We start from the raw sequence: 20,035 nt of genomic DNA, 5'->3' as shown, positions 1-20,035 counted from the left end.
ACTACTTAATAGTAAGGTAACATTAAGGCAGGTTTGTTGTTACTAACATTAGGGACTTAGATGTTATACTTAGATTTCTATAGCTAGAGGCTATAGACCTAATCGTTTTATAAAAGACCTAGACGTTTATATATCTTACGTCGTCTTTAATAGTCTAGCTATATATAATAAAGAAAGAAATTAAGAAAGTAATAAAAGAAGCTTAATTTGTAATCGTAGCGACAGTATAACTAATTGTAGTTAACCCGGAATCCCTAAGTAAGGAGGAACTATAAGAGGAACTATAAGAAGATAGTAAGGCTATAACGACCTTACCTAGTAAGTACTAATAATTTACAGACGTCTTTTCTAAAGAAGGGGCTAGATTACTACTTATAATTAATAGCCTTACTTATATAATAGACCTTAAAGGAGACGCGGTACTACTATATAACTAAATCTACCTACTTGTAGAGGTTAAGCTAAGTGTCTTATACAAATATTTAGACGACGCTCTAGTAAAAGAATAGATCTGTCTAAGTAAGAGCCCTACTAGTACTCTAATACTATTTGTTCTAAAGAAAGAAAAGAAGCTACGACTCTACGTTAACTACTAGGCGTTAAATAGTGTAACTAAAAAGAACTAAGCCCTTATTCTATTAATTAGAGAGATCCTTAATTAGCTATTATAAGTACATGTCTATACTAAGCTTAACCTACGTAAAGTATACTATTAAGTTTGTATTAAGGCTAGTAATAAGTAGAAAACGACTTTTTAGTATTAATATAGCTACTTTAAATACTACGTTATGCCTTTTAGGCTAGTAAACGTACTAGCGACCTTCTAGTCCTTTATTAATAAATATTATTATTATTATTATTGTTCTTACTGCCTATGCCTACTGTATACAGAACCTCTATACTACATAAATCACGTAGTAAAACCGTACTAAAGCCGGGTAAAAACCTACGTACTATTACTTGTGTTTATACTATTACGGCGCCGCTAGGGCGCCAGGTCCTTATCGCTGTCCTACTAGAACTTAACCTTCTAGCCTAGTGATACTAAACATACTAACAGGACGCTAGTAAGGTACTAGTAAGGCGCCGGCTACTAGCTAGGGCTACTTCCTTTCTTATAACTCCTCTACTAGGTAGCGCTTAGCTAGACAGAACTATAGGAATCGGCCGGTAGACAGTAGCTAATAGATTAGTACACGAGCGCTCTTGCCTTTCTTTGTTGTCGCCGCGAAGTCGCGGAACGTCTATAGCGCCCTTAGGTAAAGCGCTTGCTATAAGGCCTGCCGCTATTAATCTAGCTACTAGTAGTTAAGGACTAGGTAAGCCGCTGTCTCTAGGGCCTTACTATAAAAGTACTAGGAGGTCGTTACCTCTAGTACTCTATACTTAAAAAGGAAAGCCTAGAGTCTAACTTTACTAGTATAAATCTATGTTAAAAGAGAGCTCTTGTACTTATAAAAGAGTAGGTACTTCTTAAGGACATCTACTAAGGGGGTAGGTAGCGCGGCTAGGGCGGCGCCCTAGTAGTATGCTAGCAAGCTATCGTGTTAAGACTATCGTGCCTTCTAGTTCCCTTATAAGGTCTTCTCTAAGAGAGAGTCCCTATACTAGTCTTTTGCCTACGCGGCTCGGCCTGTCTTGTACTTAAGTAACGTATAAGGTAGCGCTATAGTAGCGCTATAGTAGTGTCTCTAGCGTTATTAAAGATAGGCCGCTACCTTATTATAGATAGACTATATAAGTTCTCCCTTACTTGTATGTTTAAGACGTTATTTAAAGTCTACTACCTACTTGTTAAGGTAGAGGTCAAGTAAGGGCGTAGCTGTTTTAGACTTAAGGAACCGGACAGGCGTCGCTTAGTACGCCCTCGCGACGACGTAGAGGCACTATAACTACTTTATAACGAGGTCTTTTACGATCCCCTTAGCTTACTACCTAGAGGGACGGTACTAGACCCTTGTGTTATATACTATAGTACTCCGGATTACCTTCGTGTAGATCTCTCTTATACGTAGTAGGCTGTATCCTTACGTAGACGTAGCGAGCCTTGTAAGCGCGAACTACTAGGTAGTAAACTTTTGTTTAATAGCGTTAAGGTAGCCCTTCTATCTAAGCTTCTAGTCTAACTAAACTCTTAGAAAGCGCGCCTCTTAGACTAGGGGTATAACCCGGCCGTTAAGGTAGACAGGCGTTGTTAGTATAGCGTAAGTATAGGTAAGGTAAAGGAGCTTACTCTTTTCTAAGGCAAACTCTATCTCCCTTATACACGACTACTAGCTACATGTCTGCTACGCCCCTTTAAGGTACTAGCGTGTCTCTGTCGTATCTCTACTAAAAGCTAAGAGGTTAAGGTCGTTAGCGAACCTTACTGTAATAAGGCCTATATAACCCTATAGTAACGTGTACAAGCTAGTAGTGTAAAGGAAGAAGAGGATAAGAGAGAAGGGCGAACCTTATAGTACCCTTATAGTAACTTCCTAGGGCGGCGCCGCCTCCTTGTTAAAGAAGAGACTAGCCGTCTAATTAGTAAGGAAGCTGTGTACCTACTGTACAGCCTATATAAGGAACCCTAAGTACTAGAGAGTATAGAGAAGGCGTATATAGTTTACTATATTAAAGGCGCCTTTAATATCGAGTTAAAGGAAGGACGCTACGGCCTTATAGCTCTACGCTATATACGTAGCGTCGACTACTATTTTGACTATAAGGTCTGTTAAGCGCTACGGCTAGTTCTCTATCTACGTTTCTAGGAGGAGCCCTTACGACTTCGCGGCTTTAGTAAAGCGCCGGCTAATTACTAACTTAATTACTTTGCCTATTACGTTTAAGAGTAATATTAGCCTATAGGCCCTAGCGGTTTGTTACTACTTAAGGGTCTTTCCGGGCTTACGTAGTACTACTACCTTCGCTACTTTAAACTGTATAGAGAAGTGCCCTAGCTAGAGGCTTATAGTTACTATTACTATAAGGAGCTTAGCTAAGGGGCGCCTACATGCCTTAAGAAAGCCGGTAGGTAGTAGGTCAGGGCCTAGCGCCTTCTAGGTACCTGTCTTTTAGAGAACGTTAGTAATATCTGTCTTTATTATAGCGTCGTTAATAGTAAACCGTTAGTACTACTTGTCTTAGAGGTCTAGAACGACGTCGCTAAGATTAGTTGTTAATTCTAGAAAGAACTGTCGGCCTAATACTATTACTTTATTATAGTAGCTTGTAGCTAGTACCTCCCTGTTAGCGTCCTAAAGAGGCAGGAGTAAGGCTAGTTCTAGGGACATATAGCTATAGAGCCTGGCCTACCTCTTAAGACTCTATAGTTTCTGTTAGTCCTTTAAGGTAGCGGTAAGGGCGCTACGCTAGCTCCTAGTTTTTACGTCTTGTATTATATAGAGTTAATAGGTACTAGCCTACTAGAGGTCGCGCTAGTAGAGCTTAGTCAGGGCAGTAGCGTATTAACGGCGCGCTACCTGTACTTACTAGACGGCCTTAAGGACCTTACTGTTCTACTAAGGCTCGGTACGCCCTTAGTTAACCTTTCTCCTTAGGGTAGATATGTCTGTAATACGTACAAGCTAAGAGGTAAGTAAGTTAACTGCCTTGTCGACCTTATAAGGTATGTCTAGCGGCTCTAAGGAGAGGCAGAGCCTCCCGGCCTTAATCGTTACTAGTTCTCTGTCTATTAGGGTCTAGCTCTATCCTAGTGCCTCTACGGCTCTCTCTTAGTAATCCTCTACTTAGGTAATAACCTCGATTAGCTAGGCACAGTAGTTAGATCCCTTATACCTTAGGTCACCTTAATAGGTATACTAGAGCGTCGCCGTGACCTACGCGTAGTTAATCGTCGAGTCTCGTTCGTTATGTCGCTACTATATTAGCTCTCCCTAAGGTGTGCGTAGCAAGAGCTACTACCTATAGGCTAGACAGAGAAGGGTCTCTAATTTAGGGGTAGTCCTGCCGGCTCTATCCTAGAGTAGGTAATAAAGGTTTATGTTACTTATAACGATCTATAGCCTCTTTAGGTCTTCCCTAGTAAGCTACTAGAGAGGACTAGCCTAGCCTAGGGAGTTAGGAATCGGCGAGTATATTAACTAGACAGTAACTCCTTGTAGAGTAATATAACACTAGTCGACGCCTGTCTCTACTACTTAGGTAAGAGGTAGGTGCCGCTTATAGACGTAGATAGCTACTCTACCTTCGCCCTTATAGACCTGCTAGTACTTTGCCTGTACTAGGCAGTAGACTATCTTTGTCTAAGTGTTGTACTACAGCTCCTAAATTACTATAACGTCGACTTTACGGCTGTCGTAAAGTACTATTAAGGCAAGGCCGTTCTTTCTTATAGTGTTCTAGTATACTATTGTTAATTTTATTACTAAGAGTCTAGGATCTGTGATTTTTACGTTACAAAAGGGTCGCTAGACCCCTAGTTAGCCCCTTAGCTTAACATCTCTGTAATGTCGTGGCTCCGGACTATTATAGTGTCTAGTGCCCTAATAGGAGGGCGCCCTTACCTTGCCAGAGTCTTTACTATAGGCTTCTTACTATTGCCTGTCTATAGTCTCTTATGTACTATAATCTAGTAGCTATTGTTACTGTCTTATAAGGACGCTAGTGTAACGCTAGGTACCTGGCTAGTAAAGCTACTCTTAGACACCTTAAACTGTCTAGGCCTCTGTTAATATACGGCATATGCCTACTCCTTTGCCTTAAGGGCCTTAGGACACTAACGGTCTTACGCCGCGTGTAGTCTGCTATAGTTAACGTATCTCTTTCTACTGTTAAGTTAGAGGCACTCCTCTTTACCCTAGGGGTACGCCGCTCTTACGTAGTAGCTGTACCGGGCCTAGTTCTTATAGAACTACCTAATGTAGCCGAACTAGTAGTACTAGAAGTATCTTTAGATTCGTAGGTCGGCCGAATATAGCTTGTAGTTAAAGATCTAGGCTTACTAGATTAACCCTTGTTTGTATAGGCGCGTCACTACGTTAGTGCTCTAAAGGTATAGTACTGCCGTTATAAACTTTGCTATAAGGGCCCTAACAGGTTTAACTTTAACCTTTATAACATACGGCGCGTAGGCTTAGATCTTTACTAGTAACGCTCTTAGCTCTACCTGTATAATCTGTTCTACTAGCAGGCCTTTTGTAATTATAGTGAACTTACTCTTATAAAGCTAGGCCGTAGGCCTAAACGCCCTTTATACCTAGCCCTAATCTTAGATTACGTTCTTTAGTATAGCCTCCTTAAACGTAAGGATAGTATCGCCGCTAAGTAGCTAGCGGGTCGCTACTACCTTAGCGCCTCTTATCGTTATATTAGCTGCCGTCACTACCTTAATAGCGCTACGACGTACTAGGTCTTCTGTCTGTCTGTCTGCCCTAATCCTTAGCTCCTTAATCTACCTCTCTAGTATAACCTAGACTCTTGTTAGGCGCTAGCTCGCTACTAACGCGTAGGTAGCCCGGGAGGCCGCCGTCGTTACTAGCCTCTAGAAGGCCTCTTCTAACATCGTTCTTAGTTGTCTGATCGTTACTAGGTTATTATTAGAAGGGGACCCGGGGGTACGCGGGAGGGTTGTCGTGTTTGTAGCTCTTGTCTCTACTACTATCGTTGTTATAGCGATAAGGTCGCGTAAGAGACGCGACGCCTCCTTCTCCTTACCTAGTATTACGTAGGCTTTGATCCTTTATATGATTTTCTCTGTCTTATTGTCCTTATTACCCTTACTACTCTCTAGCTCCTCGCTATAGCTCTTAGTTAGGGTAAGGGAGTACTAGCTCTTACCTGTAAGTAGGTAGTGTTAGCTTTGTTTAAGTCTAGTACACCTACTATCTGTCACTATAGGCTCGCCTATAGTCTGCTAGCACTCTAGGGGGTATCTAAAGGTGCTGATTTTGATTCTATCGTTTATTTTCGAGTTTTTAGGGTAGTAGGGGGCGTGGACTTAATTATATATATAGTTATAGTAAGTGTAATCTTACTTCCCTTTATTAATAAAGTACTAGAGAATCTTGTTAATAATATTTATATTGTATATCTTAATAATATCCTTATTTACTTTATAAATAAAGAAGAGTATATATAGTATATTTACTACGTCCTTAAACGTCTCTAATAATACAACCTTTACGCTAACCTCTTAAAGTACAAGTTTAATATAAAGTAAGTAGGTTTCCTAGGATACGTTATTAACCTGTAAGGAGTTTGTATTAAACCTAAGCGTGTCTCTATAATCTAAGAATAGCTTATTCCTATAACTATAAAGGACATTTGTGTCTTCTTAAGGTTTACTAGGTTCTATAGGCGCTTTATTAAGAATTATTTAAAGATTACTATACTACTAACAAATCTCTTTTAAGGTAACGTCGCTAGTACTATTACACTAAGTTCCGAAGCCCTAGAAGCCTTCTATAAGCTACGACTAGTCTTTATAAAGGCCCCTTTTCTACGTTACTATAACCCTAAACTACTTACGCGTATAGAAACAGATGTATCTACCTTTACTATTAGTACTGTCCTTTTATAGCTATAGAAAGGCCGCTAGTACTCTATTACGTTTATTTCTAGAAAGCTAAAAGGGCCGGAGCTACGCTACGATACTTCTAACGCTAAGTTAATAGCTATTGTTAAGGCTTTTAGGTTATAAAGGCCGTACTTAGTATATATATAAAGTTTAGTATTAGTTTTAATAGATTACTTAAACTACTGTTACCTCTCTATAAAGCCGAAGTTGTTATAGTAGTAAGCTAGATAGCTAGAAGAACTTTCTGTCTTTAACTTTAAGATTAAATATAAGAAGAGTAGCTAAAACCTTACTAATAAGTTGTTATAGCGACCTGACTTATAAGATCCTAATAAGTAATTAGAGGCGTAACAAGCTCCTTTAGTAACTTTCCTTAATAAATTCCGGGTAAACGTAGTTACCTTAGAAGCTGTTAGTCTTGCTATAAGGCTTGTTTAAAACAAAGCTTTTATTCCTTTTATTCTTCTAATTCCTTTTGTTCCTTTAATTTCTTTTATTCTTTTTAAAGGTCTAGTAACCTCCTTAACGTACACTATCTTAGTAGAATCACTCTAGCGTAAGAGGCTAGACTTATACTAGCTAGTAGACTAAGGCGATCGTAGGTCTTAGGGACCTTACGCTTCTATTACTAGAGTATTAAGTCGCGAATTAAACACTCTTATACTAGTAGAGAACTCTACTTAGAGTCAGGCTAGTAAGAGTAATAGCTAAGTAACAGTAACGTTAACGTTACTACTATTACTATTAGAAGCCCTTTATAATATGTAGTAAAAGGACGCCTTTATTACTAATAAAGAGTAGAAGAAGTAGTAAGGTAGCTAAGGTACTACCGGGTCCTTATAGACATTTAAGGATAATACGCTACTATAGTATTATAGACGTATATATATACCTAATAATCTAGGCTTATATAAGGAGTTACTAAAGCTTTTTTATAACGTACCTATAGTAAGGTACTAGAGAGTTAGTAAAACAAAGAAAAGGCTTTCCTAATCCTTCTTTTAGCTAAGTCTTAATAAAGACGTCTACTGTTACGTTTTTACCTACACTATCTATTAAAGAATAAAGGCAAGGACTTATCTACTATATAGCGAGTTAGCCTTACTCCTTATTCCTTCTAAACCTTAGTAAGAGATCTTACTTAACTTTATTACGTAGCTACCTTACTCTTATAACGTAGTAGGTAAACTATATAACTTAATACTTGTTATTATAGACTAATTTATAAAATTTTCCTTATATATTCTAATAACTAATCGTCTTACTAGCGATAGACTAGTGTCTCTCTTAATATACTACGTTGTACGACAATTCGGGATTCTAGATAGTATTGTCTTAGACTAAGGCTCTCTCTTTATAAGCAAATTCTAGAGTAGTTTTTACTAGTACCTAGTAACATTATAGCGACTTAGTACCGCCTATTACTTATAAACAGACAGGTAGACAGAACAGTAGAACTAAGCTATTAAGTATTACCTTTAAACCTACTATAGCTTTGTATAAGACGACTAGGTAACTAAGCTAGATCTTACTAAATTTGTATATAACACTTTATAGTACTCTATAATAAATGTAACACTATTGTACGTACTATATAAGTACTAGCTATAGGGTCTTAAGGACATACCCCTAAACCGGTTAAAGCTAGTAGAGGCGCTAGTAGCTAATACGTAAGTAGAGTAGCTATAAAGTAGCTATAAAGAAATTGTTATATTCTTATAGTATTCCTAAAAATAGTATAAGAAATAGTATAACTAGAACTAGAAAAAGATTTTATTTAAAAAAAGAGACTAGGTACTCTTATTAATAAAATACCTAAGGTAACGCTAACCCTTTAGGAAATTTATAGATAAGTATATTAGCCCTTACTAAATTAAAGACGTTATTAGGGACTATAGACTTGCCTATAGACTACGCCTCCCTTTATTAGTACGGCTATATCTTACCTTTCTAATTATAAGCCTAGAACCCTATAGGGCGTAAGAAGGCAAAGTCCTTATAAGCCTAATAGACATCTTAGTCTTAGATAAAGAAACATTTAAAGTAAAAGCTATTCTTAACTATAAAGGCCTATAAAGAAACAGACTCTATCTTATAAAATAAAAAGGGTATAACGATTTAGAAAACTCGTAAGAACTACAACAGAACCTTAACAATAGCCTACTTCTACATAAATACAAATAAACATATTAAGATAATCGTTAGAAAGGCATAATGTTACTAGTGTTATCGTAGTAACGTAGGTTTAACTTCTGTATTTATTATATAAAAACTTAAAAACCTAAGTATCTTAAAAAAACACTAAACTACTCTTTTACTAGTAAACACTCTTTAAAGCTCTACTAACTTTATTATTATATATCTTAGAAAAAGAAAAAAAGAAAAAAATCTAAAGTACGATCTTACTTGTTAAAGACGCTTTAACCCTTATTTGTCTATTATTCGTCCTTATTACCGCCCTTTCTACTATTATTTTCTTTATTATTATCCTTTATAGTATCTACTACTACTTTATCTTTTACTTTCTTACTTCCTTTAGATCTCTATAAATCGTACGCGTACTACCTTTAAGTTAGTAGTGACTTAGTATTAGGGTAAGGGATACTTATAACTTTCTTAAAATAAGACACGTACTTTTTAAAGACAGTAATATAGTCCTACTATACTTGTATCGCCTCTTCTATAAGCTAATTATAACGATCTGCCTTTATGTTTGTAGTCGTAGCGAACTTATTACAAAGCTCTAACTAATAAGTAATTTTTACTAAATAACCTAACTTTTACTTTACGTACTCTTTCTTATCTACTTTATCGCTATAAAGCCTCTTCTCTACTAACATTCTAGTCTAAGACTTTAAATGTTAAAGGCTCTTCTTTACTAAAGTTTAGGCGGCCTAAATTATAGCCTGTTTGTATTAGCTTTAACTTTACTATAAATAATAGACTACCTTACTTTATCCTTTTTTATAATTACCTTTTAAAGTTTAATTCCTCTAGCTTAGAGAGTTAAAACAACCTAGTAACGTTAATAAAGCTACGACGTAAGAGCGTCGCCTTAAGAGGGGTTATACTTATAAAAATACACTCCTTTTTTAGATTTTTATAATAGACGTACTTTACTAACGCGGCTACTATACTATTAGGCCGTTACTCTTTACTAAGAAGGAATACTTATAGTCGTTATCCTTATACTTTAGTAAGGTACCCTATAAGTCTTATAAAGCTATTTAGTTTAAGTATTACTTACAAGCTACTAAACGCTTTGTTAGTACTATGTTGTCGTTAATAGTTTAATAGAGGTACGTTAGAAGTTCGTTAAAAGAGTCGTAAGAAAGGGAGGGCGTAGCGGCGTTATATTTATATAAGGTAAAAAGAAGAAAAGAAAGTAATAAACTAGTAAAAACAAGTCTTTATATACCCCTTAGCGCTATAAGGGACAGACTAAGTAAAGAGAGATAAAGGAAGTGTTTTTCTATATTTACTTAAAAAATATAATTATAAGTAATACGGTTTGATCCTTACGGCTACTTACTGTTAGTATACTATTAACCTTCTAGTAAAGGGTAACAAAGGATTTCTAAAAGCGGTAAAAGGGTAAGAAATACTAGTGCGCCTAGGTAATATAGTTTACATTACGTATTAAGGGTCTTATAACTATCTAGCGACTTACTAGTACTTTGTTATAACGTATCTTTACTAAAAGTAAATGTAAGAGGTATACTAGGTAGAGATCTAAAAGTATAATATGTAATAGAAATCTCGTGGTTTAGCTACACGCCTCTACTATACTATAAAGTCGCTACTATTCTCCTTTTCCTAATACTACTAGTTATATAGTTATATAGTTATATATTTACTTACTAATTTATTCTTGTGTATTTATTCTTGTTTCTAGGGAGGCATTAGCCTGCCCTAGCCTCCTTACGATCTAACGGCTACCTGTAAGCTTCTAAGGACAGAAGCTAGAAAAGAAGGATGTTATATTAGGTATACTAACACGTAAAATTATAATAGCTTAGAAATTAAGTACAGGGTAACTACGTACTACGACTAAGGTAATAGTAGGCATTAAAGAGCATAAGAATAGAGGGTAGAGAGGGAAAAGAAAGGGGGTTTAGAGATTAGTCTATAGTTAAAGTAGTGATATACCTTTAAATATACTACGACTGTCTATTGACTCTTGCCTCTTCTACTCTATAGAAATACACCTAACAGTAGCTCTTACTATACATACTCTAGAGAGAGCTAATATAGTAGTAATATAACAAACAAGACTTAACGATTAACTATACATAAGTTATAGTAACGCTTTAGTATACTTATTAAGGTAACCTAAGGTATAAGGGATCTAACTACTATACTTAGCTAATTAAGGTTATTACTTAAGTAAGGGATTACTAGAAGAGAGCTATAAAGGTACTAGGATAGAGCTAGACCCTAATAGACTAAGAACTAGTAACGATTAAGGCCGAGAGGCTCTACTTCTTTTTAAAGCCGCTAGACATATTTTATAAGGTTAATAAGGTAATTAACTTACTTACCTCTTAGCTTATACGTATTATAAACATATCTACCTTAAGAAAGAAGGTTAACTAAGAGTATACTAAGCCCTAGTAGAACAGTAAGGTCTTTAAGGCTGTCTAGTAAGTACAGGTAGTATACTATTAATACACTACTACCTTAACTAAGCTCTACTAGCGCGACCTCTAGTAGGCTAGTACTTATTAACTCTATACGATCTAAGATATAAAATCTAAGAGCTAGTATAACGCCCTTACTACTACCTTAAAAGACTAACAGAAACTCTAGAGTCTTAAAAGGTAAGCTAGGCTCTATAGCTATATGCCCGGAAAAACATCTCCCCCTTAAGGAGCGGCATTTTTAGAAAACAACAGCTACTACACTTATTAAAAGGACCTTAAAACACTCCTTTAAGTACCCTCTTTAACTTTTATCGTTACACGATAGCGTACCTACTAGTGCCCCTAAGGGAACCTACTAAGGACGGTCGAAATAGGCTAAAAGGACCTAGAATCTACCTAAGCCGACAATTACTTAGTATTACTATAGAAATTTATAAAGTAATATCGTAGGCCGATAGGTAGGCCTCTAGCGCTAGACGCTCTCTAGCGATACTAAGTATTAAAAAGTTAGTTAACAAAATCAAACGCGTTGTAAAAACTCTATACGCGAGTAACGACGATACTAAGGCCCTAGAATAAGCCTAATAAATAGCCTCTTTAATTAAGAACATTAAAACTAAAGTTATAAACCTTAGTACGTAAGGCCGACTAACGTATGTAGTAATAGCTAGAAGAAGAGCGCCCTAAGCCTACTTAGCGACTAGTAGCCCTTTAACCTAAACGTTTAAGTATAAGGACGTTATAGAGATTAAGAAGAGGATTAGAGTTAAGCTCTTTATAAAAGATATAAAGAGGTTTAAAAACATTAATTATAAGATAATAAAGGATAAGATTAATATAGCCCTCTTAGGCGCCCTAGTACAGGCTGTTTATAGGTACAAGAATAAAGGCTATACGCTTTATATAAAGGATTTAGAGAGTATAAGGCAAATGTAAAGAGATTAGGGCTAGGTAACGTCGACCTTTAGTAGAGTAGAGGTGTTCTAGACTATACTACTAATAATTGTTTATAATATTAAGGTTAAGAGAGTAGGCCTTAAAGAGGATTCTCTAGAGAAAAAGGAATAGATCCGGGCTATCTAGGTATTAAACCTAAGGATCTAGATCGTTAAGTCGTTCTAGCTAGTTAAGACACGCGCCTAAGAAAAGTAGTAGACGTCTCTTGTCCTAAGTATCCTAGACTTTAAACACGCGAAAAAGGCAATTAAGAAAGGCTTAATAGTAGATAGTAAACTATACTACTACGCCCTCTACTCCCTAAGAGTATCCTTAAACTAGTACTTTAAGTACTAGGAGATAAGACCTTACTAGTTAACTACATGTTTAAAACAGGAAACTTATAGAATATACGCGGGCTCTTACTAGACAAAGACATACTAAAACTTATAAAACAAAGAGAAATAAAGATATACTAACTATAAGAAGAGAGGACACTAGGCCTAGGACTAGGCGGCCTACCTACTACTATAGAAAAAATTAAAAGAGGTAGAGTAAGCGGCCCTTATAAGGCCTAGTAGATATTGTTAAGAAGATCTAATTAATACTAGGGTAGCCCTAGGCCTAACCTCTACTCTTACCTTAAGTGACCTAAAACACTTTATAGAAAGACTAAGAGTTAACACTCTAACAGGCTAAGAGAGAGCTATACACTAGTACATACAAACCTTTAGCCCCTAAGTAAGAGATACAAGCCCTCTTACTAGTTCTCTAAATAAGAAGAGAAAGAATAAAGAAACTAACAGCTCTAACTCCTAGCCCCTTTCTCTCTTAACACTAAGCTTTAAAACCTCTATAGTACTTAGCCGCGTAACTCTAGTCGTCCTTATCCTAAGCTAGACAGAATCCTAAACAAATAAAATACTTATAAGCTAGGACTTTCTATAGAATTAGACCGGGACTTATTTAACATACTATAATATAACGTTAACAAAAAGAAGGACGTTATAATTACGCTACTCTAAGACCCTTCCCTAGCCTAGTACGACATCCTAGCTATTTAAGAACCCTAGTATAATAAACACGACTTTATAACTACCTTACTAGGTCTCTAGTAGAGACTAATCTACAGATAGGTAGAGGGCACAAGAGTAGTAATGTATATAAACAAAAGGATTAATTAGACTACTTAGACCTTTAATACCCCTTACCTAGACTTATACTAAGTTAGCCTTAAAGTCGACGTTATAAGCACTCTAATACTAGTTAAAGTTACAAACATCTATAACCCTTCTCTTCTTAACAAGTATACCCTAAGAGGACCCTCTACTCTCCTAGCCCTTTAAGAAGAGCTAGACAACTAAAGCTATAAGTATATAGTAGTAAGGGACTTTAACCTCTATTACCTTATATAAGGGGGTAGAGCCTCCTAAGACCTAGAGAGAATGTTAGACAAAGTAATAAGTATTCTACAAGACTTTTTACTTAAGATCGCGACGCTTATTAAAGAACGAACATAAGGAAGAAGAAACCACAAATCTTATATTAACCTAGCCCTAATCCTAATCGAATTTAAAGATCTCCTTAGCTCTTATAGAGTAAAGCTAAGACATGACCTCTAGTCTAACTACTTCTTTATTACTATAAAGCTTAGATTTAAGGCTAAAAGCTACGTCTTACTCTTATAGAGACAATAAAAAGCGACTAACAAACTAAAGCTCTTTAAAATCCTATAAGGCTTAGCGCTAGTAATCTCTAAGCTACGTACTCTAAGGGATATTAATAACTAGCTCTAACTACTTATAGACTCCTTAAATTAGGCTATTAAAGTAGCGGTCTTATAGTAAAGGGTAAGCGACAGATCTAAAAGCTTCTAGAACAAAGAGTATAGTAAGTAAGTAAAGAAGGTAAGACAGGTAGACCTAAGAAGGTACTAAAGGAGAGGTAAGAGAATTCTAAAAGAGACGATAAGAGAGTAGTATAGAATAGTAAGAGAAAAGAAGAAGGTAATCCTAAAAGCCTAGACCCTTTACTTTAGGGCCCTAGTCTATAAGGCTAGCTAGCGTAAAGAAGGAATATAGTAACTTAAACGATAGGTAAAGAATAAAAGCTACTTACCTAGACCCTTACTATAGTTCTTAACCCTCTACTCCTAGGGCAGAAAGGCCCTAGTTAATACCTATAAGAAAAAGGCTAAAGCTTTTTAAGACGTTTTCTTTACTCTAGCTCTTAATACTAATCTTTTAGACATCTTAAAATACTAATACCCTTAGGACAGGCCGGTTAACCTAAGAAGGAGACGATATAAAGACAGTCTGTTCTACTTACTAGAGTTCTTAGTAGATAAAGTTTACGCTATAATTAAGAAGCTTAAGAACAAGAAGGCCTTAGGCCTAGATAAGATCCTAAACAAGATTATTAAAATGTCGACAAAGGTCTTACTCTAATACTATACTTACCTCTTTAACTACTATACTTAGGTTAGATACTTCTTAGAAAAGTTTAGGGTAGCCTAAACTATTATAATCCTAAAGCTAGAGAAAGACTACTACTAAGTAAAATCATATTAACTAATTACCTTCCTTAACACCTTTAGAAAGACTCTAAAGAAGCTAGTCGCTATAAGACTAACTAACCTAGTAGAGAATTACTAACTCCTTCTAGTATACTAAATAAAGGCGTAAAGAAAGAGAGACATAACTATAGTACTAGAACTAATTATAGAACAAGTCTATAAGGCTTAGTAAAGTAGCCTAAAAATAGTAGCGTTAATTCTTAGCCTAGACATAGCTAGGGCCTTTAATAATTTATCTTACCTAAGGCTTCTCTATATCTTACGTATAAAGGGGATCCTAGAGTAGATAGTCTAACTAGTTAAAGGCTTCTTTTTAGAGAGAAGTAGTTTGATTAGGATTAATAACTATACTAGCCCCTTCTTTAAAGTCCCCTCTAGAATTCTATAGGGCTCCCTCCTATCCCTTATCCTCTTTTTGTTTTATAACTTAGAACTAGTAAAACAGTATAACACTACCTTATAAGAGGGAAGTACTATTAGATTTGTTAACGATATAAACATTATTGTCTAGGGCAAGACAATAGAAGGGAATTACTAAGGGCTAGTAAAGATGTACTAGGTATGTTCTAACTAGGCCTACAGACATAAGGCTATCTTTAAACTAACAAAATACTATCTACTCTACTTAAGTAAAAGACAAAAACATAACCTAAACACAGGCCTCTCTCTAAGTAATATAGAGATTGCCCTAAAACCGTTAATTAAGATCCTTAGCCTTATCCTAGACCTAAAGCTAACATAAGGAGCTTACCTAAAACACCTAAAGGAAAAGATAAAGAGGTAGATACTAGCCCTAACCTGTACTATAGCCTTAACGTAAGGTATAACAACAAAGAAAGCCTGTCTAATATACTATACAGTTATCTCCTTAGCGCTTATATACGCCTTAGTAGTTTAGCTCTTAACTACAGACCTTACTAGGGGTCTCTTAAGGATAGTAAAGTCACTCTAGAAGATCTAAAACAGTAGTCTTAAGGCAGTCTTTAGAGCGTTTAAGGCTACCCTAATTAAGATCTTATATACTAAAACAAACGTACCCCTAATCTACCTTTACCTTAAATTCCTCTAGAGGACTATATAGGCAAGAGTATAGCTTATAAGTTATAAAGCCGTTATTTAGAACACTAGAGACTAGATATAAAAGAATACAGATCTTAGTAAGGGTAGGCCCTAGTCTAACCTAAGGCCTACTCTAGTAGAAGTTAAAGAAAGATAGGTAAGGAATAAGCTTAAGGGCTAGAATATAACACAAGACAAGGAACCTAAGACGCCTTTCTTACTAAGAGAGCTCTTCCTTACTAAGGTATAAGGCATCTTTAAGAAGAAACTCTATAAGGATTAGAATATATAGTAGAAACGCTACTAGTAAGACAACCCTAGGTTAACCCTTATATAGTAAGGAGAGCTAGGAAAAGAACGTATAAAGAGATACAAATTAATAACAAAAGTAGAATACTCTCTAGTACTAGCTATTAGGATAGAGAAGATCGGTCTCTAAGCCTTCTTAACCTAAAGAAAGGTCTTTACCTACTTAGCGGATTACCTGTATAAGTAGAGGTCTTAGATAGTAAAGTACATTATTACTAGATACCCGGATTTTAGAGAGTAAAGGGCGTACCTAATTAAACAACTAGGCCTGTTAGATTATTAGGTAATTACATCTGACCTAGGTCGTCTTTAGAAAGTAGCTAGATAGCTAATAAGGCTAAGTATCTTAAGACAGTACTACCTTATAGTCTAGGCCTTAGCTAACTAATTAAATACAAGAAGGACATAAGGAACACTTAAGGTAACCTAAGGTTTAACTAACACTAACATTTATTAACTAGGATAGGACTTAAACAAAATAGCTATACTACTAGAACATACTTAGGCTATAACTAATATAAAAGAGCCGTATAACTCTAACTAGAATCTATAACGCTACCTACTTAAGTAAGTATACCTAGGCTATACCTAAGATTATACACGACTAAAAAGGGAAAAGAACAACAAAAGAAAAGAAAGAAATAAAGCGAGAAGACATTACCTTAAGACAAAACTAGAACTAGGAAAAAGAAAAACCCTCTTTAATTAAAGAAGGACTAGAGCTAATTATAAGTAGTAGTATTATTAACAGGTATACGATTCTGTCGCTTATTAGCTATATTTACAAAAAGAATAAAGAGACCTTATAATAGAGTAGAGGGTCTAGATTATTATTACTATACTAGCGTTAAGCTAGTCTAACCGACTAGTAATCTTATAAGTAGTGTTATCTAAGAGGTAGCGGTAGGTTTAGCCTAGGCCCGCTATCTCGTAAATAAGGTACTAAGAACTCTCGTACAAATTCCGCTACTTATTAGAAGTAGTAAGAGGAAAAACAAAAGAGCTGTCTACTATATAAGGTAAAAGGCAAGTAAAAGTAATCTTCTAAGCTAAGGGGACAGAAAAGCTAGGGCAAGTAGTAATAATAGAGCGAGTATACTTTACTACCTCTCTTACTTAAGAGAGGTGTTTAAGAGGAATCTAGCTAAGGGGTTAGTAAGGGCTAAGAGAAAAGGGGCTAAAGGAATCATACTTTATTATAAGAAGAACGCTACTAAGTACAATAATTATAGACGTTATCTCTTAACGCCTTCTTATATTAGTACGTAAGGTTTAAAAACAGTATTTTAATATAGTAAAGACAGTAACCCTAAGAGGGTAACTACTCTATACTAACAGGCTCTTACTACTATACACGTAGTAAGCGTACTACTAACTCTAGGCAAAGGTTAGTAAGGGACAGTACTAATACAAGATAGTATATATACTACTCTATAATACAGGTCTACTCTAGTAACTAACTAATAAGGTAGCGACGCCCTTTATAACGCTACCTTTTCTCTAGTTAGCTATAGTAGGCCCTTCTCTCTCTCTTTCCTTATCTCTACCCTTATTAGCCTTACTAACTCCCTCCTCTCTCTCTCTTCTCTTATCCTCCTTAGTATCCTTAGTATCCTTCTCCTTAAACTCCTTAGCGCCCCTTCTCTAAGCTTAGACTAGTACATCTCTTACTAACTTATTAAAATAGTCTAGGTTATTATTATTATTAATATTATCCTTGTCTTTATCTCCTTCTTTATCTTTATCTCTATCCTTACCCTTGTCTTCTTCTTCTTTCTCTTCTTTTGCCTTACGCGCTATAGCTACTACTTCTTACTTAAGGAAGGCGGCGCGCTTTGTATAGACAGACTAGATAAGGGAAATTAATAAGAAGGTATCTTAGAGAGGCGGTAGAGCCTTAGTTCTATAGGTATATATGCCCTTAGTAAGGCCTTTCTTCTTCTTCTCTCTTTACTTTATCTCTGTCTCTATCCTAGTTATTATTATCGCTATTACTATTGTCTATACTACTATCTTTATTATTATCGTTGTCTTTAGCTTTAGCTTTAGCTTTAACTTTAGCTAGGCTACTACCTTCTCTAGTACTACTCTTAATCCTAGCTTAGCTAGTATCCCTTTCTTTCTCTTTCCTTACTTAGTAAGGGTAGGGGGTAAGGAGGAACGCGGGTTAGCTATAGGCGTAGGCCGCTTAACAGGCTTTAGCTATATAAGGTAAGAGCGTTAGTCTATAGGCAAGTAATAAGGGGTACTAACAATAAGGAATATACAAACCTTTAATAGAGTATCTAGACTAATCTAGGCAAAACCTTCTTCTAGCTCTCTAGAGGTAGATCTACAGGTACTAAACATTATAAGAGGGCCGGGCAAAAACACCTTAGACCTACCTTAAGAAAGAGTAAAAAGGTTATTATTATTAACATTATTATTATCGTTAAATCTACTTAAGATACAAGCGTTAGATTGTGTAAAGATAGACTAATTATTAGCCGAATCGTTATATGTCTTTACTATAAAAGAACTAGCCTAGAGAGGCTTACTAGTATAGACACGCTTACTAGTAGACTAGTAAAGTAGAGAGGAGTAGTCGTGTCCTTACTTTTATAAGGTTATAGTAAGGGCGGTACAAGGTATCTTAAAAGAAGGGATAATTAAGAGATGTTAAGGTTACTTTAAGAGTTTAGTTTTAAAAAAGAGAATTTAAGAATAGATAAAGAAGAGGAAAAGGTTATAAGTAAATTAGTAAAGAAAAAGGTAGAGAGGTAAGATGTTTATATAAAACATAACAAAGACCCCTTACTAGTAAGTAACTAAACAGGTAATAAGAACTAAACTAGATTTAGTATAAAATAATAATTAAGACAACAATTAGGACAGCCCTAGGCCTGTATTAAGACAAGCCTATATAGCGTCTTAGCTAGTAAACAAAGGCTATACCTAATACAAGTACAAAACTAGTACTTAGGGTAGTTATAAAAGTAATTTACGATATAGAGAGAAGAGGAGGCTTATAAGATTAGAATTTTTTTATCTTAAGAGTTAAAAGAATAGTGTATAGACAAATAAAGGGTAACCCTTAGGTAAGAACTAAGGTAACTATAGGCGGTCATTATTTTCTTATTTCTATTCTAAGAACAAAGTAAAGTACTAAGAGTAGTCTAGCGTACATAAGGTGTGCTATATCTGTAGTAATATCTATAGGCTTATATAAAGGAGATAAGGACATAACAAAAGGACCGGCGATATAATAGCGCCTTAGTAAGAGGGTTTTATTTTCTTTCTCTCTTATAGAACTATATATATACTAAAACTTAGATTAAACTCTTATAGTACCTAGTATAGGTATTTAATAAAGGAAGATATTACTACTACTAGCTATATGCCCTTAGAACTAGCCTTACTCTTACCTTTATAAGGTACTAATAAAGAAGTACTAGCTATAAGCTACTATAATAAAGTAATAGTATTAAGCTAGTAGTTCTTTCTAGAATTAATAGCTAATCTTAGTAACGTTATTCTAGACCTTTAAGACAAGTAGTACTAATAGTTTACTATTAATAACACTATAATAAAGGTAGATATTACTAACGTCTTCTAAAAGATAGGTACCTAAAAGGCGCTAGGTCTTAACCTACTACTTACTAGCTTCTTTAAGGTATATAGGCGCCTCTTAGCTAAGCTCCTTACGCTAATAGCGACTATAAGCCTCTAGCTAAGACACTTTTCTATATAGTTTAAAGTAGTAAAAGTAGTAGTACTATATAAGCCTAAAAAGACCTTTAAACAGTAATAAACTATAAGGGCCTATAGGCTAATATTACTCTTAAATATAATAAGTAAAGTAATTAAGTTAGTAATTAGCTAACGCTTTACTAATACTATAGAGTCGTAAAGGCTCTTTCTAAAGATATAGATAAGAAACCGGCTATAATACTTAACAGACCTTATAGTTAAAATAGTAGTTAACACTACGTATATAGTATAGAGCTATAAGGCTAT

The 20,035-nt window shown here is 35.4% G+C and overlaps 1 protein-coding gene across 1 annotated transcript; it reads left to right on the top strand.

Moving 5' to 3' along the window:
* Positions 1-764: 764 nt before the first annotated feature.
* Positions 765-6,079, top strand: M430DRAFT_99489 (hypothetical protein; the record flags this gene model as incomplete). Its single annotated transcript, XM_024870189.1, has 2 exons — positions 765-826; positions 5,965-6,079. Coding segments are annotated over 2 exons (177 nt in total), but the record flags the coding sequence as incomplete, so codon positions are not given.
* Positions 6,080-20,035: the final 13,956 nt, after the last annotated feature.

This window comes from Amorphotheca resinae (genome assembly GCF_003019875.1).
Source record: "Amorphotheca resinae ATCC 22711 unplaced genomic scaffold M430scaffold_4, whole genome shotgun sequence".
Taxonomy (NCBI): Eukaryota; Fungi; Ascomycota; class Leotiomycetes; order Helotiales; family Amorphothecaceae; genus Amorphotheca; species Amorphotheca resinae.
The sequence above is the reverse complement of the archived record's forward strand: the minus strand, read 5'-3'. Positions and strand labels throughout refer to the sequence as shown.